The 20,711-nt window shown below is 40.1% G+C and overlaps 2 protein-coding genes across 19 annotated transcripts in view; one reads left to right on the top strand and one right to left on the bottom strand.

Moving 5' to 3' along the window:
- Positions 1 to 20,711, bottom strand: part of Tm1 (Tropomyosin 1) — a gene marked incomplete at its 3' end in the record, with an annotated part of 30,560 nt that overhangs the window by 3,740 nt on the left and 6,109 nt on the right. For 6 of the 18 annotated variants that reach the window (NM_169635.3, NM_206495.2, NM_169637.4 and 3 more), the window contains exons 2-9: positions 20,278 to 20,427; positions 19,686 to 19,811; positions 9,794 to 9,927; positions 8,332 to 8,449; positions 5,693 to 5,763; positions 4,218 to 4,293; positions 3,967 to 4,029; positions 1,818 to 1,887 (exon numbers count right to left, since the gene is read on the bottom strand). In NM_169635.3, the coding sequence (NP_732003.1) occupies positions 1,818 to 1,887; positions 3,967 to 4,029; positions 4,218 to 4,293; positions 5,693 to 5,763; positions 8,332 to 8,449; positions 9,794 to 9,927; positions 19,686 to 19,811; positions 20,278 to 20,391 (772 nt within the window). In that variant the 5' untranslated portion in view covers positions 20,392 to 20,427. Of the gene's footprint in view, positions 1 to 67; positions 1,400 to 1,817; positions 1,888 to 3,353; positions 3,417 to 3,966; positions 4,030 to 4,217; positions 4,294 to 4,859; positions 4,931 to 5,692; positions 5,764 to 7,360; positions 8,450 to 9,495; positions 9,928 to 13,514; positions 14,097 to 15,600; positions 17,029 to 17,218; positions 17,717 to 18,475; positions 18,622 to 19,685; positions 19,812 to 20,277; positions 20,428 to 20,711 lie in introns of those variants that run through there. The other 12 variants (NM_169638.4, NM_206494.3, NM_001382175.1 and 9 more) reach the window with 12 other exon arrangements.
- On the top strand, positions 14,241 to 14,731 carry CG45218 (uncharacterized protein). The gene is made up of 2 exons (NM_001300407.1): positions 14,241 to 14,538; positions 14,593 to 14,731. The coding sequence occupies exons 1-2, from the start codon at positions 14,397 to 14,399 to the stop codon at positions 14,703 to 14,705; spliced, it is 255 nt and encodes an 84-aa protein (NP_001287336.1). The 5' UTR covers positions 14,241 to 14,396; the 3' UTR covers positions 14,706 to 14,731.

The raw sequence follows: 20,711 nt of genomic DNA, 5'->3' as shown, positions 1-20,711 counted from the left end.
GGCGGGCACACGTACAGAGTCGGGTTGGGGCGAACACTAAACGCTGGACGATCGATGGGCGGGGCATACGTTTTTCGAAAAATACTTTATTTGTGCAATTGCAGCAGCATGGTATGTATTGTATAGTATATGTATTGTATAGGTATATATTAAAGTATAAATAATTAATTTATGTAAATCGTAAATAGATCAAATTAGAATTTTTAATGCCATTTCTTGTTGCAGCATTCGTTTTATCTTCATTTGGGTGTCACGGCATTCAGAATCAGAAAATTTTTTAGTTAGTGTTGTGTGGAAATTGGATTTTGTTTTATTTTTTTGTTTTTGTTTTTTTTTTTTGTTTAATAAAAGTTATCTGAACCGGTGGACGATTCGCAATTGGAATGATGTGCGCTAGCTAAAATTGTCTTTTTTGTTGTGGAATTGAAAACTATATCGAAAGAGTGGCTATAGTTTGTGGTGGTGGGCGTGGCGGCAACTTAAAAGTAGGCAAATATTACACAACGTTTTGCAAACACGACAATTCGTTTAAATATTTATAAACAAGGTAAACATTAGCATATTATTAATACAGTTAAGCTGGGGACAAAATACAAAGTTTTAGCATAGAATTTACTCTTTAAATATAAATAACAGCGATTGATTGTCTCTCTATTTAATACACGTAAACTAAAAAGAAGGCGGCAATGCGTGTGTTGTCCAAGTTGTCATCTCGTCAAATACAAAAGTACAAGGTCAAGTATAATTTAAGGTTTAAAATAAAACAAAACAAGGTAGGGGTAGCAAAAGCAGAAGTAAAATCAATTGAATAATCATTAAATTTAGATTCAACGAAATAGTATTGCAACAGTATAGTAAAATGGCGCTAGCTGCCAGTCAACCGTTCGAATTTTGCGAAATGGTATCGAAAATATCGACGTAATCGAAAATATCGAAATGGAATCGAATCGTGAATTGGAATGCGCTTGTGCTACGAGAATGTTTTGCTTTAGTTTCTGCCCTTTCATCTGATCTCCATTGAGTTTATGTTTATGTTTAGAGTGTGTTTAACGCTATTTTTTGATTAACTCTCCCGTTGCTTGGCGTTCGAAGATGGCTTTCGCATCCGCATGGAAGACACTTCTGTCGGCGTCCTTGGATCTTGTCTCATATGGGTGGTGGGCGTGGCGTGTCTTGGGCGGTGTTGTGTGGAGTGGAGTCGAGATATGTTCGCTAGTATTTAGATATGGAAAGCGCCAGTTTTGTGTGTGCGTGGGTGTTTTTTGTTTGACGTCAAAGCAGGCAGTTTAGTTAATTTACATAAGCAAATTAGTTGTTTACATGTTCTGTATGTCATGTAAGGTGGCCTCCATTTCCTCCTGCAGCAGTTTGTTCTTGCCCCGCACGTTGAGCAGGTCATCTGGTTTCGATATTTGGTCAGTTTTTTTTTTTTGCGATGGGGCAGGGCGGGTCAGGTCATGCAACAAGTGGTTTAGCAAGCAGCGCAAGTTGTATTTTGTTAAGCACAATAACAATAACAACGAAATTATATATGAAAAGTAAACAAATTAGAAAATCAAATTATAAAATATGTTGCATTAAATGATAATAAATACAAAATCGAGGTACATAAAAAGTTCTCACTAGATCACAATTGGTACTGGATTTGGAATAAGGAATGTAATTTTGAACCTACTTAATCTACTACAAATCATAATAAACAACAATAAAACTTTGGTTCTGTACTTTAATTTAAAAATAGTTGAATATTTCTCAATTTCTGAGCTATTTCTCCTACATTCTCAGTAAAATTTGTATAAAATCTTTGACGGACATACCTTCGAGCCTGTCGACTTCCTTCTGCAATTTCTGAACGGAGCGTTCAGCGAACTCAGCACGAGCCTCAGCCTTTTGATTTGATTGATTGAGGAAGGGAAAGAGGTAAAATAATTAAGTTAGTTAAGTGCTTAATATTCACTGGATAGCAAGCTGCAAAAAGTGGCTACAATAGCAGGCAAAAGTTGAAGCAGTCAAATGCATCGAACTTCATCTCTTGCCCGATTGCAAAAACATAAATTCTGAATGGTAAAACCTTTACTTTGCGAAACTCATTCAGAACTTAAGTTCAATCAAGCCAAGAAGCTTCCCAAATATGCTACCAAAACCAGCAGAAAAACGTAATAAATAAAATGAGCATGGCAAATGTAGATTAGTCAATAAACAAATGCCAAAATGAAACTAGTTAATAAAAGTGTAATGAAACAATCAACTAAAAAACTTAGAAACTATATCGTTTTTTTGTTTGATTAAACTAGAATGCTTACAAACTGCTGACGCTTGTGTGTATTTATTTAGGGCTTTTAGACAAATCCTAAATCAGACAAATTAAATATCATTAGGGGAATGATAAGAGCAACGATTACTGGTGGAGGCTACGGCAGTCACTGCATATAAAACAGGAAATCAGAAAATGCTGTTAAGATCGCAATTCGACGGAATCTATAATCTCTACGCCAACGCAAATCTGCGGCGACTTACAGCTTCTACATTTAATTTGAACTGTATGAGCTCCTGTTCGTAATATTTCTGATTGACGCGTGCCTAGACGTCGAGGAAAATACAACAAATTATAGTTTATGACAATAGATCAAGATCAATATCACGTACATTGGGTGTCTGTGTGCGTGTGTGTGTGTGTGTGTGTGTGTTGCTGCAAGGATGTGAGTTTTTGAGGATCTTGGGTAAAATATCTACCGAAATAAATATCTCAGTGAATTAATTTCGATCGTCTACATAGCGATAATTAATTCGATTGCCGCTAATCAGGCATTAGCTTTTAGGAGTTTCTAGGTTTGTAAATTTTGCAATTTGTAATTGTAGTTGAAAACTAAACTGATCGTTTTCTATGGGTTTTACTATGGGTTTTCTCACTTGCAATCAATGCACAAAAAGTTGTTTTCAATTTTGAACAAATGTACACACACACGTCTTATGCGAAAGATGGATTCACAGATACTTGCCCATGATGTACGCTCTAAATATAGCGAAATATCGATCTATATCGATCTATTGATCTTAAACTCATAATCATAACTTGCGGAATTCCGTTTCATTTGCTGTATTTTCACAAAGCGTTTGTTGTATTTGTCACATAAAAGAAAATATTAAATGTCGAATTGACGAATATGTACAGTAAATTTAAAATTGAGAATAACGTTTTGTGCAATTCAATATTTTCTTTTCTGTTTAGTTTTTATTTTTAAGTGCTTAATCTAAGTTAGCTTAGTGGATATATTGTAGCATATTAGCTTCGCATAATTATCGACCAACACCAGAGATTCACCGAGACCACAGCATATACTTATCAATAATACCTCTTTCAGAGAATGATCCAATACTTTGATTTGCGTCTCAAAGGTCTCCTCTTTTTGTGTGGCCTATGGGTTTCAGTTTTTTTTTTTTTGGTGTTCGGTTTTGACAAGCAGTTGGGTTTTGTGTTATGGGCATTTTATAAAACATAGATTAAGTTTTCATGCAAAAACAAATCAGTTTGCAGGTGGTAAACATCCAGCAGGTGCGCAAATTAGCATTGGATAATTGGCGTTTTTTAGCGGCAACATTATGAACAAATATATGAAAAAAAGAACAGAAAATATTAATTAGTAATAAAAAAAAATGGGCAAAGGAGTAGTTTTGCTTGAGCTATAAACGAATTTCATGTCGGTAGACATTTTCAAGGATTTAGTACGAATACAATTGAAGTAATCCCTTCTTAGGAAAGGGGAAATTGCGTCGAATATCCCTTCATTCATTGATATTAACTTAAAAAAAAAAACAACAACAAAATGAAGAACAACAACAAAAGATAAGTATATATTCGCTGGTTTGGACACCCAATTCGCATGGATTTCGGGCTGGGAAGCTCCCCCCTTTGCATTTGGGCCACTTTTTGGTGCGCAGATTGACGTTTTTTTATATCGTATCTACCTCCTTTAGACGGGTGTTGAGGGTCTTGATCTGGTTCTTGTACTCCTCCTCACGTTGGTTGGCCTACATTTTTATCGTTGTTGTTTGTTCATTTCGTGGGCAATTTGTTTGGGGCGTGGATTTGAGATTGGGTAGGGAGTTTGGGTATTCAATTGAAATATTTAAGAATGGTTTGTTTAAATCGTTTGGTTTAAATACAACTCCAATGGAGTAAATAGCTGGTTGGTTAGTCAACCTATGGATATACTGACCTTCTCCTCAGAGACTTCCAGGGACTTCAGGTTGTTGCCAACCACGCGCAGCTCCTCCTCAAGCTCCACAATTTTGCTGTTGGCACGCGAGAAACGAAAAAAAAAAGTTGATAATTAAATAGTTGCTCCATAGATCGTTTGGGTATAAAAAAGAATAGCACAACTCATGCAATTGTCAAATATAAAGGTTTCTTTCAAGCGCAATTTATGCCCGAGCAAAGCCAAAAAAAAAAAAACAGACGGTTGACCAACTCCAAGCTGACAGCACTTCACTTTCGAAAAAAGATCTTGTGACTGCCTGCCGATGGAGGCGATGAGTTAAGTTGTCTTGGCCAAGAGACGAGAAACCGTCAAATCATGATGCGAAGGTCTGGCAAATATTTTTCTAATAATAATAACAATTGTCTTTGGACCGGCGCAACTGAAACGATTTCACTTTTTCAGTTCGCTGTCGCTTTGGCATTTATTCGGTTATTTATATCTATGGAAATTATAAATAAATATTTGTCCATCCCGGGCATAAATTGCGCGCAAAAACAGAAACGAACGTGTTTTATATATTCAACGAAATGCAGTTAGTAGACACTTGAAAGACAGCGAATAGTAGGCTGAAGATGTGGGGGCTTGGCAGTGTGGACAAACCTTTCGCTGAGCTCGACCTTCTCCTCGGAACGCTCCAGATCCTGTTCCATGAGCACGAGTTTTCTGGCCACCTTTTCTCGTCGCAGGCGGGCAAGGCGGGGGGCGTGGCATAGCGGGGGCGTGGCAAGGTGTTAGCATTGTGTTAAATACACACATTTTTGTATTGGTTTGGCATAGGGTTATGGATGGCATAGAAAAAACAGTTTTCGAGATTAGTTTCTTAGTGTCTGGCTTAAAGCAGCAGATTGGCAAAAAATGTGAATACTGTGCTGGTTACATTCATGATCCATGGCCACAGAGCAGTTGAGCTAAGGAGCTGAACATTCTCTGTCATTTCGTTGCTCCGATCTTGGAGAGCGGTTGATAAAGCGCATTGACCTGCAACTTCAGATCATTGCAGCTTTATTCCCACCTCAAGTGGAGTTCACTGCGCTTAACAGCCAGTGAAACTGAACGGAAATTTTCAGAGAACATTCAAACTGATCGCCTTGGCTGCTGCCATGTTTGTGCTTCTGTTTGATCTAAACTAAAATTGAGATTTAGCATGCTTTCATTATACAAAACATTAGGTAGGTGGTTTTCTCTAAGATATATTCACATTTTTAACCAAACATTATAAACATATGGGCAAAAGCTAGCTAGCTAGAAAATAACAAGAACAAAATCAAATTTTAAACTCAACGGGGGGAAATGCAAAAGTATATATACTTTTGGGGCTTTTTATGAGGTTAGGATGTTGCGGCAGTTTCAACATTGTTTTCGTTATTAGGCACATTAAAACGGGCTTCAAACAATTCGAACAATATATATTTAGATCTGGACTTATAACGTACTTTTCACCCTGCTCGGCACGCTCTTCGGCACGTTCCAAATCGGCTTCAACCATGGCCAATTTACGGGCAACCTTTTCTCATATAATATTACATATGGATTCATTGTTTCATTGTCGATTGATTGGTATAATACAGGGAACGTCGGGTGTACAGGAGAACATATAGAAAATGTATTTAATTTCATAGTTTTTACACAGATTTCGTTTAGTAAATGAAACATAGAAGCTTTAAATGAAGTATTTATTAGTTTTTAATGGTATTATTATAAATGTTTTGGTATGGTCTTTTGTCTTTTATGTGGTGCCTTTGCATATTTTAGTATTGAACAAAACAATTTGTGTAGCCTATTGTTATTGTGTGGTTTTCAATTGTTTATCCCATAAAACTTGTGCTTGTCGTGTGGCTCTTCAATATCCATACTATTATTTATTGTACTCAATCTGTTTACATAGCATAACATATTCTGTCGGGATATTTATAATATTTGCAACTTTCACATTTGTTGTACATTTTCTGGAAACCAAATACCATAAAATCTCTAAATTGTTATATATAAAACCATCTCAGCCAAAGGAAGTTACTATCGCTAGCTTTAAAGGCTTAACAATACCATATAGAAATCTTTAAATTAACTATTTCACTGATTTCCTATTCTAATTCAGAAACCAGTAAAAATCTCAGATAATAATCTGACCAAAAAATGTGAAAATAACTTGACCCATTTAAGGGCAATGCCAATAAACTTTAATAGCCTTGTTAGCCAAAACTGATTTTAATTTCCTCCTCATGCTGATATGTTCCGGTATGTTTAAGAGCTCCCAATGAATCACGACGCCAATGCACCAGGCATGGCCAAGTGACTAAAGTGCCGTCAGATCTTTTAGCTGAAACAGAGTTGCTCCACGCACATTCCTGTCCACTGACTCACGGCACTTTCCATTGGCCTACGTCTGAGGGTCAAAAGTGATCACCTCCCTCTCGCACAATGCATCATCGATCGTTTTGGCCAGAGTTTTTAGGCGCTTATGTCAGGGCCCAACGTGCGAAATCTACTCGAATCCAATCTGCCCCGTTTGGGGAGTGGCCTCCTCCTCTTATCGCCGGCAGTTAAACAAAACCTTACCCCCTCCTTTCGGTCCCAGTTATGGATTCCATTTTGTACTTTCACGCTTTCGTACTTCACATACAATCGTTGCCTTTGCCTTAGTTTCTGCGAAAAAGATAAGGTAGCAAAGGCGAAGAAATAACACTGCAGAAATGGGGCTTATCTGTGCATGTAGTTTATCAGTTGGTATATTTTTTCGATCCGATTGACGTGCTGAACACGTAGGCATTTAGGCCACCCCTTGGATTGGGAATGGCAAGAATTATAGGGTATAGAAAATGACTAAAATCTTTACACTCAAAAATGTGCTGGCAATCCATCAAAGCAGTAAGCCCTAGTCCCAATCTTTGGTAGATACATTAATTTTCTAGCTTTACACATCTGAATTCAACTATTTCCCAATAGTAATTTGTCCAATATTCGCCTAACAATTAAGCACCCTACATCATGGCTACACTTTTACACACCCATTACTCATATCTCAACCTATAAATGTACAACATCATGAAGTAACCAAATATTATCTGCTCCAACTCATTGGTCAATAATATCAAATTAGTTTTATGCTGCAATTATATATTTGTATTTATATATTTTTGTAGTATATAATATGTTATGTATATAAACAATAATTTGCAAAAATATTATTCCAAAATTAGATATTTCCTTGGGTTAATTTTAAACTTAAGGTGTGTTTCTCTATGCATTTAACGTGAGTATAAATTACATTTTCTTTACAATTATGTAATTGGAAATTGAATGGAAATAAAAAGAACAATTTAAGAAACTAACCCAATTACGATTTACTTTTAACAATCAATTTTCAGTGGCGATATGCTTCTCAAGCTTTTTGACGTGGAAGAGCATTGAGGACAATTAATAGAGTACTTGTGGACATTGTATGGACCGCTTAACAATTACTTTACATATTGCCATTGGTATTTTACACATTAAAATACACACGAAACTCCATTACAATCGAAAGTTCATTGGATTGGATTTACATTGTACATATGTACATCGACTAATACATCATCATTATCATCATCATTATCATCGTCATAATCTATACACGTATATATATTGCATATGGTCAGGCGGGCGGGCGGGCTGTGCATGATCTAGGTCTAGATCTAAGCTCTAACTGCCCTCAAGCATCATTCGTAATCGTCGTGGTAAGCACAAGTTTTGCATCAACGCACTGGCTGATTCCTGTGCCAAGATTCGGGTTTCGGTTAACCCTTTATCAATCATTCAATTCAAATTCAAGTTACTTTAATATCCGCTTGACAAAGGAACCAGATCAGGTGTCGTTGTTGGGATTGTTGTTGTGTTCGTGGCTTGTGGAGGACAAGGTGGAAGTCTCTTCACCAACAGCAGCAGATGCAATAGTTCTGGATGCGTTATTGTTGTTGGTGCCACCAATATCGCTGGCATTGCATGATTCTGATTTACTGATTTCAATATTGTTACTGTTACTGTTGTTGTTATTGTTGCTTAGCTTAATAGAAGACAAATTGGTTTTTAGCTGCACCTCATCGTATTTCTTGTCAGCCTCCTCAGCAAGGAAACGCGCTTCCTTCAGCTGATTCTCGAGAGCGTCCATGCGTTCTTCATCGGCAAGGGCGCGGTTCTCAAGAATTTTGCGAGCACTATATAATATAGTGTGGATGGTAGAGTATATAGACCCCATCGGTTGCGACGACCATGCCCATAGAAGACAGTGACCAAGTGGTTAGCGATGATTTGCCGTTCCCCAGTGGAATTGCAGTTGGTACAGCCGAAAAGTTATCACGAGATTCATTCGACGTCATCGTCCACATCGTTGAGTGTTCAGTGTGGTTGTTGTTGTTGTAGTTGTTGCAATTGTTACGACAAACAGATGTTTTACACAAACATTCACATTGAGAGATACATTTTTGGTTTGTGAATATTGAAGTTTGATTGTAGTTGGTCGTGGTTGTTGTTGCAAAAGAGACAGAAATTTGTTGTTGCCAGTTGAGTTAACAATTCGGAACTTCTACTTAATTAACAAGTTTTTACAGGGGGCAGGGGACACTAGGGGAGACGGAAAGGGTTAAGCAAGAGGCTTAAACTGTGTTTGGCTTCTTCGAAGCGAAATGGACGTGCAACCAATTTGGTAGCTGATATTTTGGGAGGTATTTAAGCCAACGGATTTAGACCAAGAACCAAACACACTTTAGCCTTCGTCTCATTACAATCACTGGGGGATTTTTCATCTTTTTTTTTAGACATAATTGTTTAACAGCCATTTGACTAATAGACTACCATAAGCTTAAGTAGGACATGCTGTCTGATACATAATTTTACAAAGTTTTTACAATAATTCAGAGCAGATCCATGGTGTTCCAGTTCCAGCGGCGGGTCGACATCTTTGAACTGTGCCAACTAAATGCTGTTTACAGAAAGTCTTACACGCTAACTTAGATACATCATCATTATTGTTATCATTATAAAAGTGACCATTATTATAACGACAATTATTGTCGTTGTTGCAGAGTCGGTTAGGTAGAAATTAGAAAATAGAGAGCGCAGATAGTTAAATAGACCCAAAAACCTAATTAGTAACGCAAATGTTGACCAAGTGAACCTAACCTCAAAGGAGCAGAACCTAATAACCCTAATGCCCTAAAACGGAGACCAAATTCCGTAGACTATATGAATTCGTAGACTATACCTCTTCGTATTTCTTATCAGCTTCTTCTGCAATTAATTTTGCTTGCGCTAACTGGTTCTCCAAGAGAGCTACTTTGTCATCTTCCATATTTGTGCGATTCTCAAGCGCTTTTCGTATCCTGAATTTGTCGCAGCATTGCGAAACGATATACAGATGCGATTAAAATATATATGTTGTAACTTGAACTTAATAATTCTCTGTGAACTTAAGAAGTATTTTACATATTCGGGTACAGTGGGGGAGATCATAGATGGGGTAGTTGGGGGACAGGGACTTTAGATGGTAACGTGGTACTAACCGTTCGCTCTCATCGGCGGCCTGAGAGGCTTCCGACAGCTTGGCTGTGGCGGAGCCCAGACGCTCCTCAGAGCGCTCCAAGTCTTCTTCGAGCAACTGGATGCGACGGTTCAGAGCGGCAACCTCGGATTCGGCCTATAAGACAAACGTTCGATGGTCGAAAGAACCAGATATAGCATATCCATTCGCTGTAAACTTATTGCTAAAATCTTAATGTTTACTTTACGTCTTACGGTGCTAAACCTTAAATATTTTGGGGCAAGAAATACACATAAATAAATATTTGCTACGCTTGGTTTGGAAAAACATACTATCCTCATTTCGGTTTAGTAAAACAAGACTGCTATGATGAAACACTCCTGCATTTGCGCTCTCTTTAACCCCCCTGTTCATAGTACTTAAAGTGGTAAACCTAATTTTTCCCTAAAATGTCGACCGTTGATCCCATTTTCAGTTGCGGCTTCCACCTGTAAAGAAAAGTTCCCTTTTTCCACCTCGTTGTAGTTGTTGTTGTTGTCGCTGTTTCCGTCGTCGAAGCAAGGTCAAAGCAAACCCCCCAAAAACGCCCTTAAGCGAAGGAATGATTGCGTGTTGCTTTGCTGGCTAAATGCAATCGATACTCGCCATCAAAGTTAAACAAAAGTTCAACAACACCACTACCTGATATGGCTACTAAGTCCAAAAATGAAGCCAATACAAGGTTCACGGCCCGTGACGTCATCGATTAAGCTTGATCGAGAGTTTTCCCACCGTCTAAAATACTATACCCATTAAAGAACGGAAAATATTCGCTGCTTTATGGCCTTATAGAGGCCACAGCACGTCAAAACGATGAAAAGCGAAAACAGCGCGGTAAGCACCCGCCCAAAAATGGTGAAAAAAGTATATAAAATTAGAGGCGAATCAAACTTTGAATCGTAAACGGCTCAAAGGCAATTGGACAAGGCAGTCCGGTGCCAGTTCTAAGTTCCATGCCATGTCCATGTCCAAATCCATGCTCAATGACTGATATGGTGCCGGGCATGGAGATAGAGATGGATATAGAGCTACTGATATGTACATGGAATGACTAAGTGAGCGAATGAACAACTGAACAATTGAACCACTGACCATCTGACGACGCCTAGAACCAAATGAACGATGTGAGTGCGGGTCGTTAAAGTATCGTGTGATTATGAATTGGAACCAACCGTGTTGGGTTACGTCATCGTACAAAATACACACACATGAGCGATAAAAAGCATTTCGAATTGGGGGAGCAGGCAACGCAGCTTTCCAAACACGAAAGTCGAACAACAAAACCGCCGATGAAGCCCAAGAGCCAGCACAAGAAAAAATGCCAAAAAATCAAATTAAAAGTGAAGGCAGAGATCGCAGCTTATATACCCTTGCCAAATCAAATATTCATTCGTACAAAATTTCCTTATGAAAGTTCAATACAGAGCTAATTCTGAAGTCACCGATATTTATGTCTAAAAAGAACCATGTTATAATGGAGTGTGCAAAGATAATCAATCGGTTTTGATCGTTTTTATGTTAGAACTTGATCTGTTATTAGTTCTGAAGAAGAGTCAAATTACGCTTAGGTTATACCCCTTTATCAAGGGTATCCAAAATAAAAAAACGAAGAGCAGCAAAGCAAAGAAGTTGAAGAGTGGATTCCAGTTGGGTTTCGTTTTGTAGCGGGAGTTTCAGCCATCTCTCCTTTTCTCACCCTCTCCCTGTCTCTTTTTCGAGCTCATTAACAAAACGTATTGAAGATTAAACGCTTTATTAACGGGCCAAGAACGGGCGAGGGGAGGGGGGAAAATCAGTGGGCAAAGAAAAGCGGTGACAGAACACGTTTCAAAAAGAGAGAGAGAGAGCGAGACAGAGATGTCCGAGAGCGTGGCCTCCAATTGTTGTGGAATGTATGAAAAATTACCGGCAAAGTGCAAAAAATATAAGTAAAAAATATAGTTGAAATGCCGAAAGAAACTCTCCATAAAATCCAATGCAAAACTGTGGCCGAGAAATGGTACCAGAAATTGTTGACGGCTTAGTCACACACACCTTGAAATTTACTTGTTTTGCGTTTTTCGTTTTTGTTTTATTGCCCTGGCAACCGAAAAATAAAACACCAGAAACAAAAACAAAAAAGACTTATTGGAGCGGTACACGTAGGGCGTGTTTCCATTGTGATGATGCATTTTTAATTATGAGCCGAAAAATAAGCCATGAAAATGTAAAACACTGTGTTAAAGACGATGCTCTCAAGCATAAAATATTTCTTTCTTAAAAATTCCGTTTGTCTATGGGGCCCGTTGAGCGGAGAGAGAGGGGGAGGGAAAGGGCGGAGCGATGGCGTCATATGCTGTAATCTCCGAATTACGAAACTGGCAAGAGGCAAAGCACACAAATCAAAACCAATTTGTCACAATGCGCGCATTGAAATTATCAACGTTCAATTGCAGAAGGGGAAAGTGAGGGGAGGTGAATGATGGAAATAGGGGGGCAAATGAGCGGCAGAGTGACATTGAAAGCATTGTATAGAAATCCGAAAAGAAGCAAATTATGTTTTGTTTTAGTTTTCATTTTCCTCGTTTTTTAAAGGGGGAAGCGAAACGTCAATCACTTGCTGGCAGCGTGGAAAAAAGTCAACGAGGGAGTGAAATCACGCTTTAGAATCTCTTCAAATTTAAAATCAATTCGAATTCGGAACGGAAAAATACAGTGAAGCTTGCTCAGGGCGAACTTCGAGCAGAATAAAGAAGTTTTATTTAACAGTCTTCAACACGAGAATAAAGGGAAGTTCGTGCTATGGAGTTTGAACTGTTCTCAAAGTTATGCTCCCTCAGCAATGACGTCATATGCGCACATGCATACACACACACACACACACACACACACACACGCTTAAAGGAGCCCGCGCACTCAATTGTCTAATTAGAATTGAATTAGGAACAAGGCAGAGCCATCGGGCAAAAAAGCTGGAAAGGCATTAGGAGAATTAAACCACTTATTGATGGCCGTGGCGTAAAAATCATAATTAATCGAATTTAGAACACCGCTAGCTAAACGATGTGGCTTCTTTGCCGGACTTAAAGCCGGTTTTTGTTTTTCTGTTCTTTTTTTGTCGCTGAGAAAGCAGAAAGCTAGAAGGCCAACCGAATCGCTCAATTTTCAAAAGATTTCTTTCCTCCTTTTTGGCCTTATGTAAATGGGAGAGCGACTGCTGACCGTGTGTGTGTTTTATGCTAATGCTCGAGTGTGTGTGTGTGCTGTCAAGCGGGAGATAACACACAATTCGAAAGGTGAATGAATTTGGTCAGCGATAAGAACAGTTAGCCCAAAAATAGAGTTAAGAGGGACGGGGCCGGAACCACCCTGTATCTGAGCCCGAAAATTCGTTCACCACGAAAAGAACAACAGCCAGACTGGAAAAATTCACAAAGAGTAAAAACAACAGCTAAAAGAGAGAGAGCCGTTGGGAGAGCTCAAAAAACAAGAGAGCGCCACCTTTTCATACACATGCGTTGTCCCGCTCCTACACACACGAAAAAGTAAAAGAAAAGAGAGAACGAGAGAGAGAGAGGGGGCGAAAGAAATGCGCTGGACTATCTAGTCTTTTTTCCCGTCATTTAGGTAGGATTTATGCAAAATTCGGAAGACAGGTCACGCAGTCGTTTGTTTGCCCAAACCAAGGGGTAGCAAATTAAGTAAGTGGCTGGTGCTGAGCTTACTTCTTCGCGGCGCACCACCTCCAACTGCAGCCGCTTGTGGAACTCCTCGCACTCGTCTTTATACTTCTCCATCTCCTCTTTGGTCTGGCGCATCTTCTTCTTCAGCACGTCCAAGAGAGTGCCTTGTGGAATGCTGGTCGTCATTTTTGTGGTTTTTTTTTTCTTCTTGGCTTTAGCACAGAGGTTGTGGGTGTTTCTTTCTTTTTAACTTATGTTGACTGGGCACTTGAGCTCGATTTTTTCTTGACTGAAGAAGCACTCTGCCTTTTCGGACAGCACACCAAATTAAATTTTCAATTTGGAATGGAACACACGCACACACAGACCGAAAGGAAAGAGCTCGGTACGCACACACACTCGCACACAGAGTGAACGAACCACCGGTTTTTTCTTCGATAGCTTCAACTTCAACTGCTTTTACCCTGGCTTGGGATTGAACTTAAAGGGCAGTGTTTGATGGCAAAACTGGCAGGCGAATATGCTACGTTTAAATATTGAATATTGCTATTTGGTGGCAAAAACACAAAAACGCAGAGAGAGGCAACGACGACGCGACTGCGACGAGTACGTAACTGGAAATGAATCCATCGAATCGCCCGTCGAAGCGGCGGTGGTGGTTTGTGCGAGCGGGACAACTGCTGCCGCTGCAGCTACTGCCTTCCAGTCTGTCTGTGCTGCCTCGCCTAAAACGGTGCGCGTGTGTGTGCATGGTGACGCGTGTGTGTGCGACTGGAAAACCTGTTAAAAGCCGCTAAAATTCTGTCCATGTCGACATTGTTGTTGTTTTGGCATTAATTAGTGAAGAAATATTTTGGATTTTTGTCATTTCCAGGCAAGTAATATTATGCAAAAATCGGGCATGTAAAATGGTCAGCGAGGAAGATGAGTAAGGCGATTGGGCAGGTGTGTGCGTGCGTGTGTGCCAACGCAACCTCTCCCCCTCCCACTCGTTCCACTAATTGCTTCCACTACGGCAAACGGAAAACACAAAGCCGGCGCTTTATCACGCTTATCAGCAAACAACGTAAGCGCAACGTAATGAGTAATAGCGTTATGCTAACTGCTTTTCTTTGAACAGCTCAACCACCTGTAGCTATAGCCACACATTATTCCCAACTTCCCGGCGATGGCGTAATTGTTTTGATAATGCAAACAATGAGCGCTCGCCCATTTTTAGCCGGGCGACATTGAAGAGAAATTAAAAGTAAATAATAGTGGAAGGTCGTGCCGAGTATCGGCGTTTAATAATTAATTTGTTGGCCAATTTTGGCAAATCGAGCTTGGCCGCGGCACTGCGGCACTGCACTGTTTTATGCTTTGGCCATAAATGGCCGGGTTTTCCTTTTGGCTTTTCAAACTGTGTTGCCTTTTTCAGCGCACTGAGCAAAATTAAAAAAAAAAAATGAAAAAGCACTAATACCATTTAGCGGTCTTATCGGATGCTCTCTTTCTACCACCCGCACAACAGTAGGCGATATAGAGAGTGATAGAGGGGGAGGGCAACAGGTGGCCGGCGAGTACCGTTAGATATTCCAGCAATTGCGTAACTAATTAAACAATTGCCTGCAAATAAACATATTTGCCCAAATTAATGGAATACTTTTAAGATAGAATGCTTGTCTAAATTTTGTTTGGTAAACTCGTAGTTAAAGTTTTTCTATTTCTAGAAACTCACGCACTATTAAAAACATTCAAACAACATTCATAAGCAAATCGATTCTGCCTAGTGAAAGGTGAGAGAAATAAGTGATTTGAACGATGTGGGTCAAGAAATACCGCAGCTTAATCTTTACCTATGGCGAAAAGAATACACGAGGGCCGAGTAAAGACCCTGGGGCCAGCCAAGGGTTAAGGCACAACAAGAAAATCGCGAAAAGACGAAGACGACGACGTAATCGTTTTGCAATGCGAAAAACGACAGCAACAAATTGGAGCAATTGCTAAAAAAAAACCTAACCAAACTTTGGAGTCCCCTTTTCGCAGCACAACAGCAACGACAACAAGGTGGCTTCTTCGCTTAATTTGAAGAATATATAGATTAGTAAGGAATGTGCAAACAACTCCAAGTCTCTCGACCATTAATTACCCGTTTGAGTTGTGTGTTCATGATGTTGTGCAGCTCGTTGCGGATGATGTTGAACTTCATCATGGTGTCCGAACTGAAGATGGATCTGCCAAAGGCGAGTCCCGGATAATCCGCACAACGTCCCTTGTTCCGTCGAGCCTCCCGCTCCGCCACAATCTCGGCCGCCTCGCTGGTGCATCGCAACTTGGACCATTCCGCCGCTTGGTTGTCATCGTCGTCGGCCAGTGCGATGCCCTCATCGATGGCCCCGGCACTGAGATCGGTGGCCAGGCTGTCGCTGCTTTGCTCCATGGGATTGGATCGTTTGCTGCGTTCCTTCTTGCCTGAAGATTTCTTCTTCCGGTCGGATTTCTCAGATTTGTCCGATTTCTCTGACCTTTCACCCTTCTCCCGCTTCTTTTTCTTGCTCTTGGACGTGGTTGTGCCTGCTGGTGGGGCTGCATCCTCAGCTATTAAAGCTGCTGCCGGATTACTGGCCCCCTCATCTTGCACGCTGCTTTCGTCTGTGGGCGTGGGACTGTTGCTGCCCAGGGAATTGGTCACCGATTCACTGAGGGGCAGGCTTAAAGTGCTTCTGCTGGGTGGCAGCACCTCCTCCGTCTGCTGCTGTGGTTGCTCCTCCTCCGGTTGCGTCTCTCCTCTCAGATTGGACAGGGCGCTCTTTGAGTCGCCACGATAGAGTGCGGCCAGAATCTCCTGGACATTGGGCACATTGGGACGGCGAGTGCCCGAGAATCGCGGATGATGCTGGTGGCCACGACGCTTCAGCGAGGCGGGAACTAGACTGGTATTGCTGGCTGTATGGCTGCCAGTGCCACTGGTGCTGGAGTCATCGTGCTCCATGTCGGAATCGCTCCAGAAATCGCTCACTGGCGAGGAACTCCTGCTACGCCGGAGTGTCTCGAACCTTTCGTACAGCTGGGCTAGATACAGTTCGGCCTCCTCATCGCAGTAGTAGAGCAGGTCGTCCAGCAGGTTCAACTGCTCTTCGATGGAACACCAACGGGATGACAGGCCCGAAGATTCCGATTGCGTCCTCGGATTGCGAGTGCTCCTGGTGCCGGCTCGCTTTCTCTGCTGCCTGCTGGACTTCTCCTTCGCCTTATCACTTTTGAACAATTGTTTCTGCTGCCTCTGTTTCGGTTTGGCAACTGTTTTGCCCGACTGCGGCTGCACTTGTGTTTTTTCTGAAAAGTTAAAATGGGTTTTTCTTCGATTGACTATGTTTAGGGTCGTGTTGACCGTGTTGACCACTGCTTCCAATTGGTATTTTGTGTATATTTACAAACTGTTATGTTGCGTTAATTCCTTAATATTTACAAAATGCAATAATTTACTTTAATTTTTGGGTAATTTGTGGCCAAAATTGCTACGTGAATTTTTTTTACTGGAACCAGCTGTTGCTGGATGGGGCAGTGTGACCAGTCTGGAATATGCCGAAAATACCAATTGGCTTGGAAGTGCTGGCAACGGTGCATTTCTTGCTGATCATGTGGAATTTGCATTGCCAACTACATGCGCACTGTCCAAGGCTGACTGCTAGCGCACTTGCAGCTGGTGTGCGCGTGTAGATTTTGGCAATTTGAAATTCGCATTAAAGAATAGATAAACTGTTTACGCTTTTGCTGCGGCTGCTTATCCTGACCGCCACTGGTCAGTAAATGCCGATGTGCTCGCTTGATTTGATGGGCCAACGATTGGCGGCGCGCCGCGTTGCCAACAAATTTGATTTTGGGGCCTTGCTTAACGGTAACGCTGTTGCCGGCTAACGGTGGCACTGTTGCTGTTGTTGTTGCAGCTGTAGTTGTTGCTGGCGCGGCTTTTGTTGCATTTTTCTGTTTTTGAACTTGTTGTTGTTGTGGTTTAGGTTTAACTGCAGCTGCTGCTGTTGTTGTCGGTTGGGGTTTGTTGTTGTATCTCACTTTTTGCCATTCATATGCATTATTAACTTTCGCAGTTCCTATGTTTAATGTTTTCTCGTACATATTAATTATGAGCAATGCCTATTGTTGTTGTTGTTTCCGTGTGATTCGGTGCGTGTTGTTTTATAGTTTTGTGTTTTTTGCTTTTATGTTGCGGATTTCAAACAGCTGGATTCATTGCACCGTTAGTTTCGCTATTTTTATTGATGATTTAATACAGATCTTTTGCGAATTTTCATCGGCGCGTGAAAATTTGCAGAGAAAGATAGAGAGAGTCAATTTCCGCAACACTTTTTATGTAATTATACAAATCACTAGAATTTCACTTAAAATCGCTTTAAATGAAAGCAGTGATTTTTGGTAAATTTTAATTAGACCGAACGGGTTTTTATTTAACGTATGCCGGTATGATTTTGGTAGTAATTAATTGAATTAATTAGGTTTTTCTTGCTAGATTTATGAGCGGGCGGCTGCTGCTGGCTTTTCTGCTGCTTTTTCCTCGGCCCCTCGTTGTGTTGTGTTTGTGTTGTACTTGAATTTTGGGGCCATGCGCTCACCGTTAGATGAGCATGGGGAAACTCACTATCTCGCTCCCCATTAGACGCTCTCGCACTCTCGCTCGCTCTCTTTCTCTGCGTGTGGCACGTGTGCGAGTGAGTCAGCAATATGGATCCGCATAGGATCCAATATGGATCCCCACCCACCCAATGAGCGAGATAGAGAGAGAGAGAAAGAAAGAGGGGGTGGTAGAAATATCATTTTTTTTTGTTACTCTCTTCCGCAGATTTCCTTCTCCCAGAAGGAGAACATTTTCAGCATTTGATTCATTTAATTGCTTATCTCTGTTTTTTCTTTATTTTTCAATATTAGTCAGAGGCATCCGTTCGCTTTGTCATATTTATTTGGGACTTTGGGTTTGGCCATGTGAATATGGTTGTCTGATAAGTAGTTACCTTGTGGATCCACTCCCAGCGATAAATTTTCCAAGCGCTTTACCTGCTGAGATCTTTTTGAAACGATGCCAAATGTCCTTGAAATACTTTCCTAAAATGTGGCAATCAAAAGACGAATCGCAATTCGAATTCTTTTTGGAAACACTGGGGACCAACTACGAAAAGTGTTCTAGATACAAATCTAATTCAGGGAAATAGAGAGTACGCGTATTTTTTTGCGAGAACCATTTTTTTTTTTGGCAAGCCAACCGAAAAATTCAGTGCGTTATTTGATATCTTGCGCTGGCTATTTTCAACGAATTTAAAAATAGCGCCTCTCTGCACAGGCGTTGCCAACCCAGAGAAAAGAGAGCATGAGAGAGCGTGCTACGTTTCAATTGCTGACTGCTCTGTTTGAAATTCAAAAAAAGAAATTTATGATGTTTTTTGGAATGCCGGAGAACACACAAAATAAATGTTTCCCCCAAACAATTTCTCCGATTTCAAGCTGCCATGAAATTGGCGTTAAATTGCCGCTGTCCCATTTTTCCAAGCAATCCCCACCCAAAAGAAACCGCCAGCTGTCACCAAGTCACTTCATAAACGCCTCTTATAAATTTATGTGTATTTCTTGCCTTGAATGCATTTCAAAATATTGAGCAGGAGCATTCAAAATATACGTATTTTGCTTAGGAACTAAAATGGCTTATGGTAAGTTTCAGGGGAAATGGCTTAAAATTCTGGACATTCGAAATCTGACAAATGTCGGACTACATTTTCAAATGATTAATGGAATGTTTTCCTTGTGTTTCAAACATTTTCTTAAGTGACTTAACTAATTAGTAGTTTTGGGGGCGCTCAGTGGCATTTTCTATATCCATTTCAATATTTGTCAAACTTAAATTTGAGCTGCCAGAATAAAATAACATGAAAGTGAAGTGATTTCCATATATATTCACATATATGTATGGGTGTTCATTTTGCTTGAGATACAAAAGAAATGGAAAAACATGCTTAAAACTCAAATATAAAATGGCAAAGTAATGAAAAATAAATAAATATAATATAAGGAACTAAAAGATATGAAATTACTTAATTAAGTTTCTAAAAGTCCTACTTTTATTTGATTACTAAAAATGTTTTAAAACCAAGGGAAAATATTGGGAGCTAGACTTAAACATAGCTTAGGACATACTTTAAAATATTAAATATTTCTGGAAGATAAACTCACGTTCTGCAGAGCCTTGTTCTTCTCCTCCAGCTTGCCGGTGACCAGGGTCAGGGCTTCCTGGGTCTGATCCAGCTCGTTCTCAACGGTCTGGATCTTCTTCTGCAGCTGGCGAGCCTCCTCCTCGGCCTACGGATTCAAGCGAATGAAATCCAATGTTATTTGAAAACCAAATCATAATAATACACAAAAATTGCATGTGCTAACAAGATTTATGGTGTTGTGTGAAAGCCGGCAATTATGCTCTTTGTTAGATTAAATGCTTTTCAATTCGTTGTGCATGATAGCCATCCATTGTATCATTGCATGCTTGCACCGAAAACAAATTCTTGTCTATTGAAAACTACTATTTTGTGGTTAAATAATGTAATAAAAAAACATTTTAAAATTCATTTGGTATAAGCCAAGACTTGTTTTGTTTTATTGTTTTATGTTTGAAATTATTTGTATAACTTTTTCATTTAGAGAATGAGGTGCTTTTGATTCATTAGTTTATCATATGGTGTTGGTAATTTTGGCAAGTAAATTAATGTTGAAAGTAAACTTTTGTTTTGTTCAGTGCACTGGGGTTTAGGGAAGTGGGTGGTTGACTCACCTTCTCGGCGCGGGTGTTAGCATCGCGTGCCTCCTGCTCGCAGACGAGAGCGCGCTCCAGAGCTCCGTCCTTGTCGACTTTCATCGCTTGCATCTTCTTCTTGATGGCATCCATGTCTGTTTTGTTTTGCTACTCTGCACTCGAAAGAAACTGCAATTGGAAACGAAGATGGAGATGGAGATGAGATTGCGGCTAAAACCATGGTTAAGTGCAAGCCAATAAAGCAATTAGCAGATTTATGCGATAATCAGCAAGTGCAAGGGGAGTAGTATTCAAGTCCAAACATGGCTTGTGCGAAAGTGAAACTATATGGAAAATGCATTTGCATTTTATGATTAATTTAGCAATTTTATAACTTGTGTATTTACATGAGGATCCTGCAATCTGATTTCTGCACATATATGTATTTAAATTCATAACTTTAAAGCTCCCAT

The sequence above is a fragment of the Drosophila melanogaster genome, chromosome 3R (assembly GCF_000001215.4).
Source record: "Drosophila melanogaster chromosome 3R".
NCBI lineage: Eukaryota > Metazoa > Arthropoda > Insecta > Diptera > Drosophilidae > Drosophila > Drosophila melanogaster.
Note: the sequence above shows the minus strand (reverse complement) of the source record. Positions and strands in the feature narration are given on the sequence as shown.

Bases quoted from the DNA above. Each gene is read 5' to 3' on its own strand.
- CG45218 (NM_001300407.1), top strand. From the start codon at position 14,397: ATGAGTAAGGCGATTGGGCAGGTGTGTGCGTGCGTGTGTGCCAACGCA. The intron at 14,539-14,592 runs GTAAGCGCAACG...TTCTTTGAACAG, and splicing joins CACGCTTATCAGCAAACAAC to CTCAACCACCTGTAGCTATA.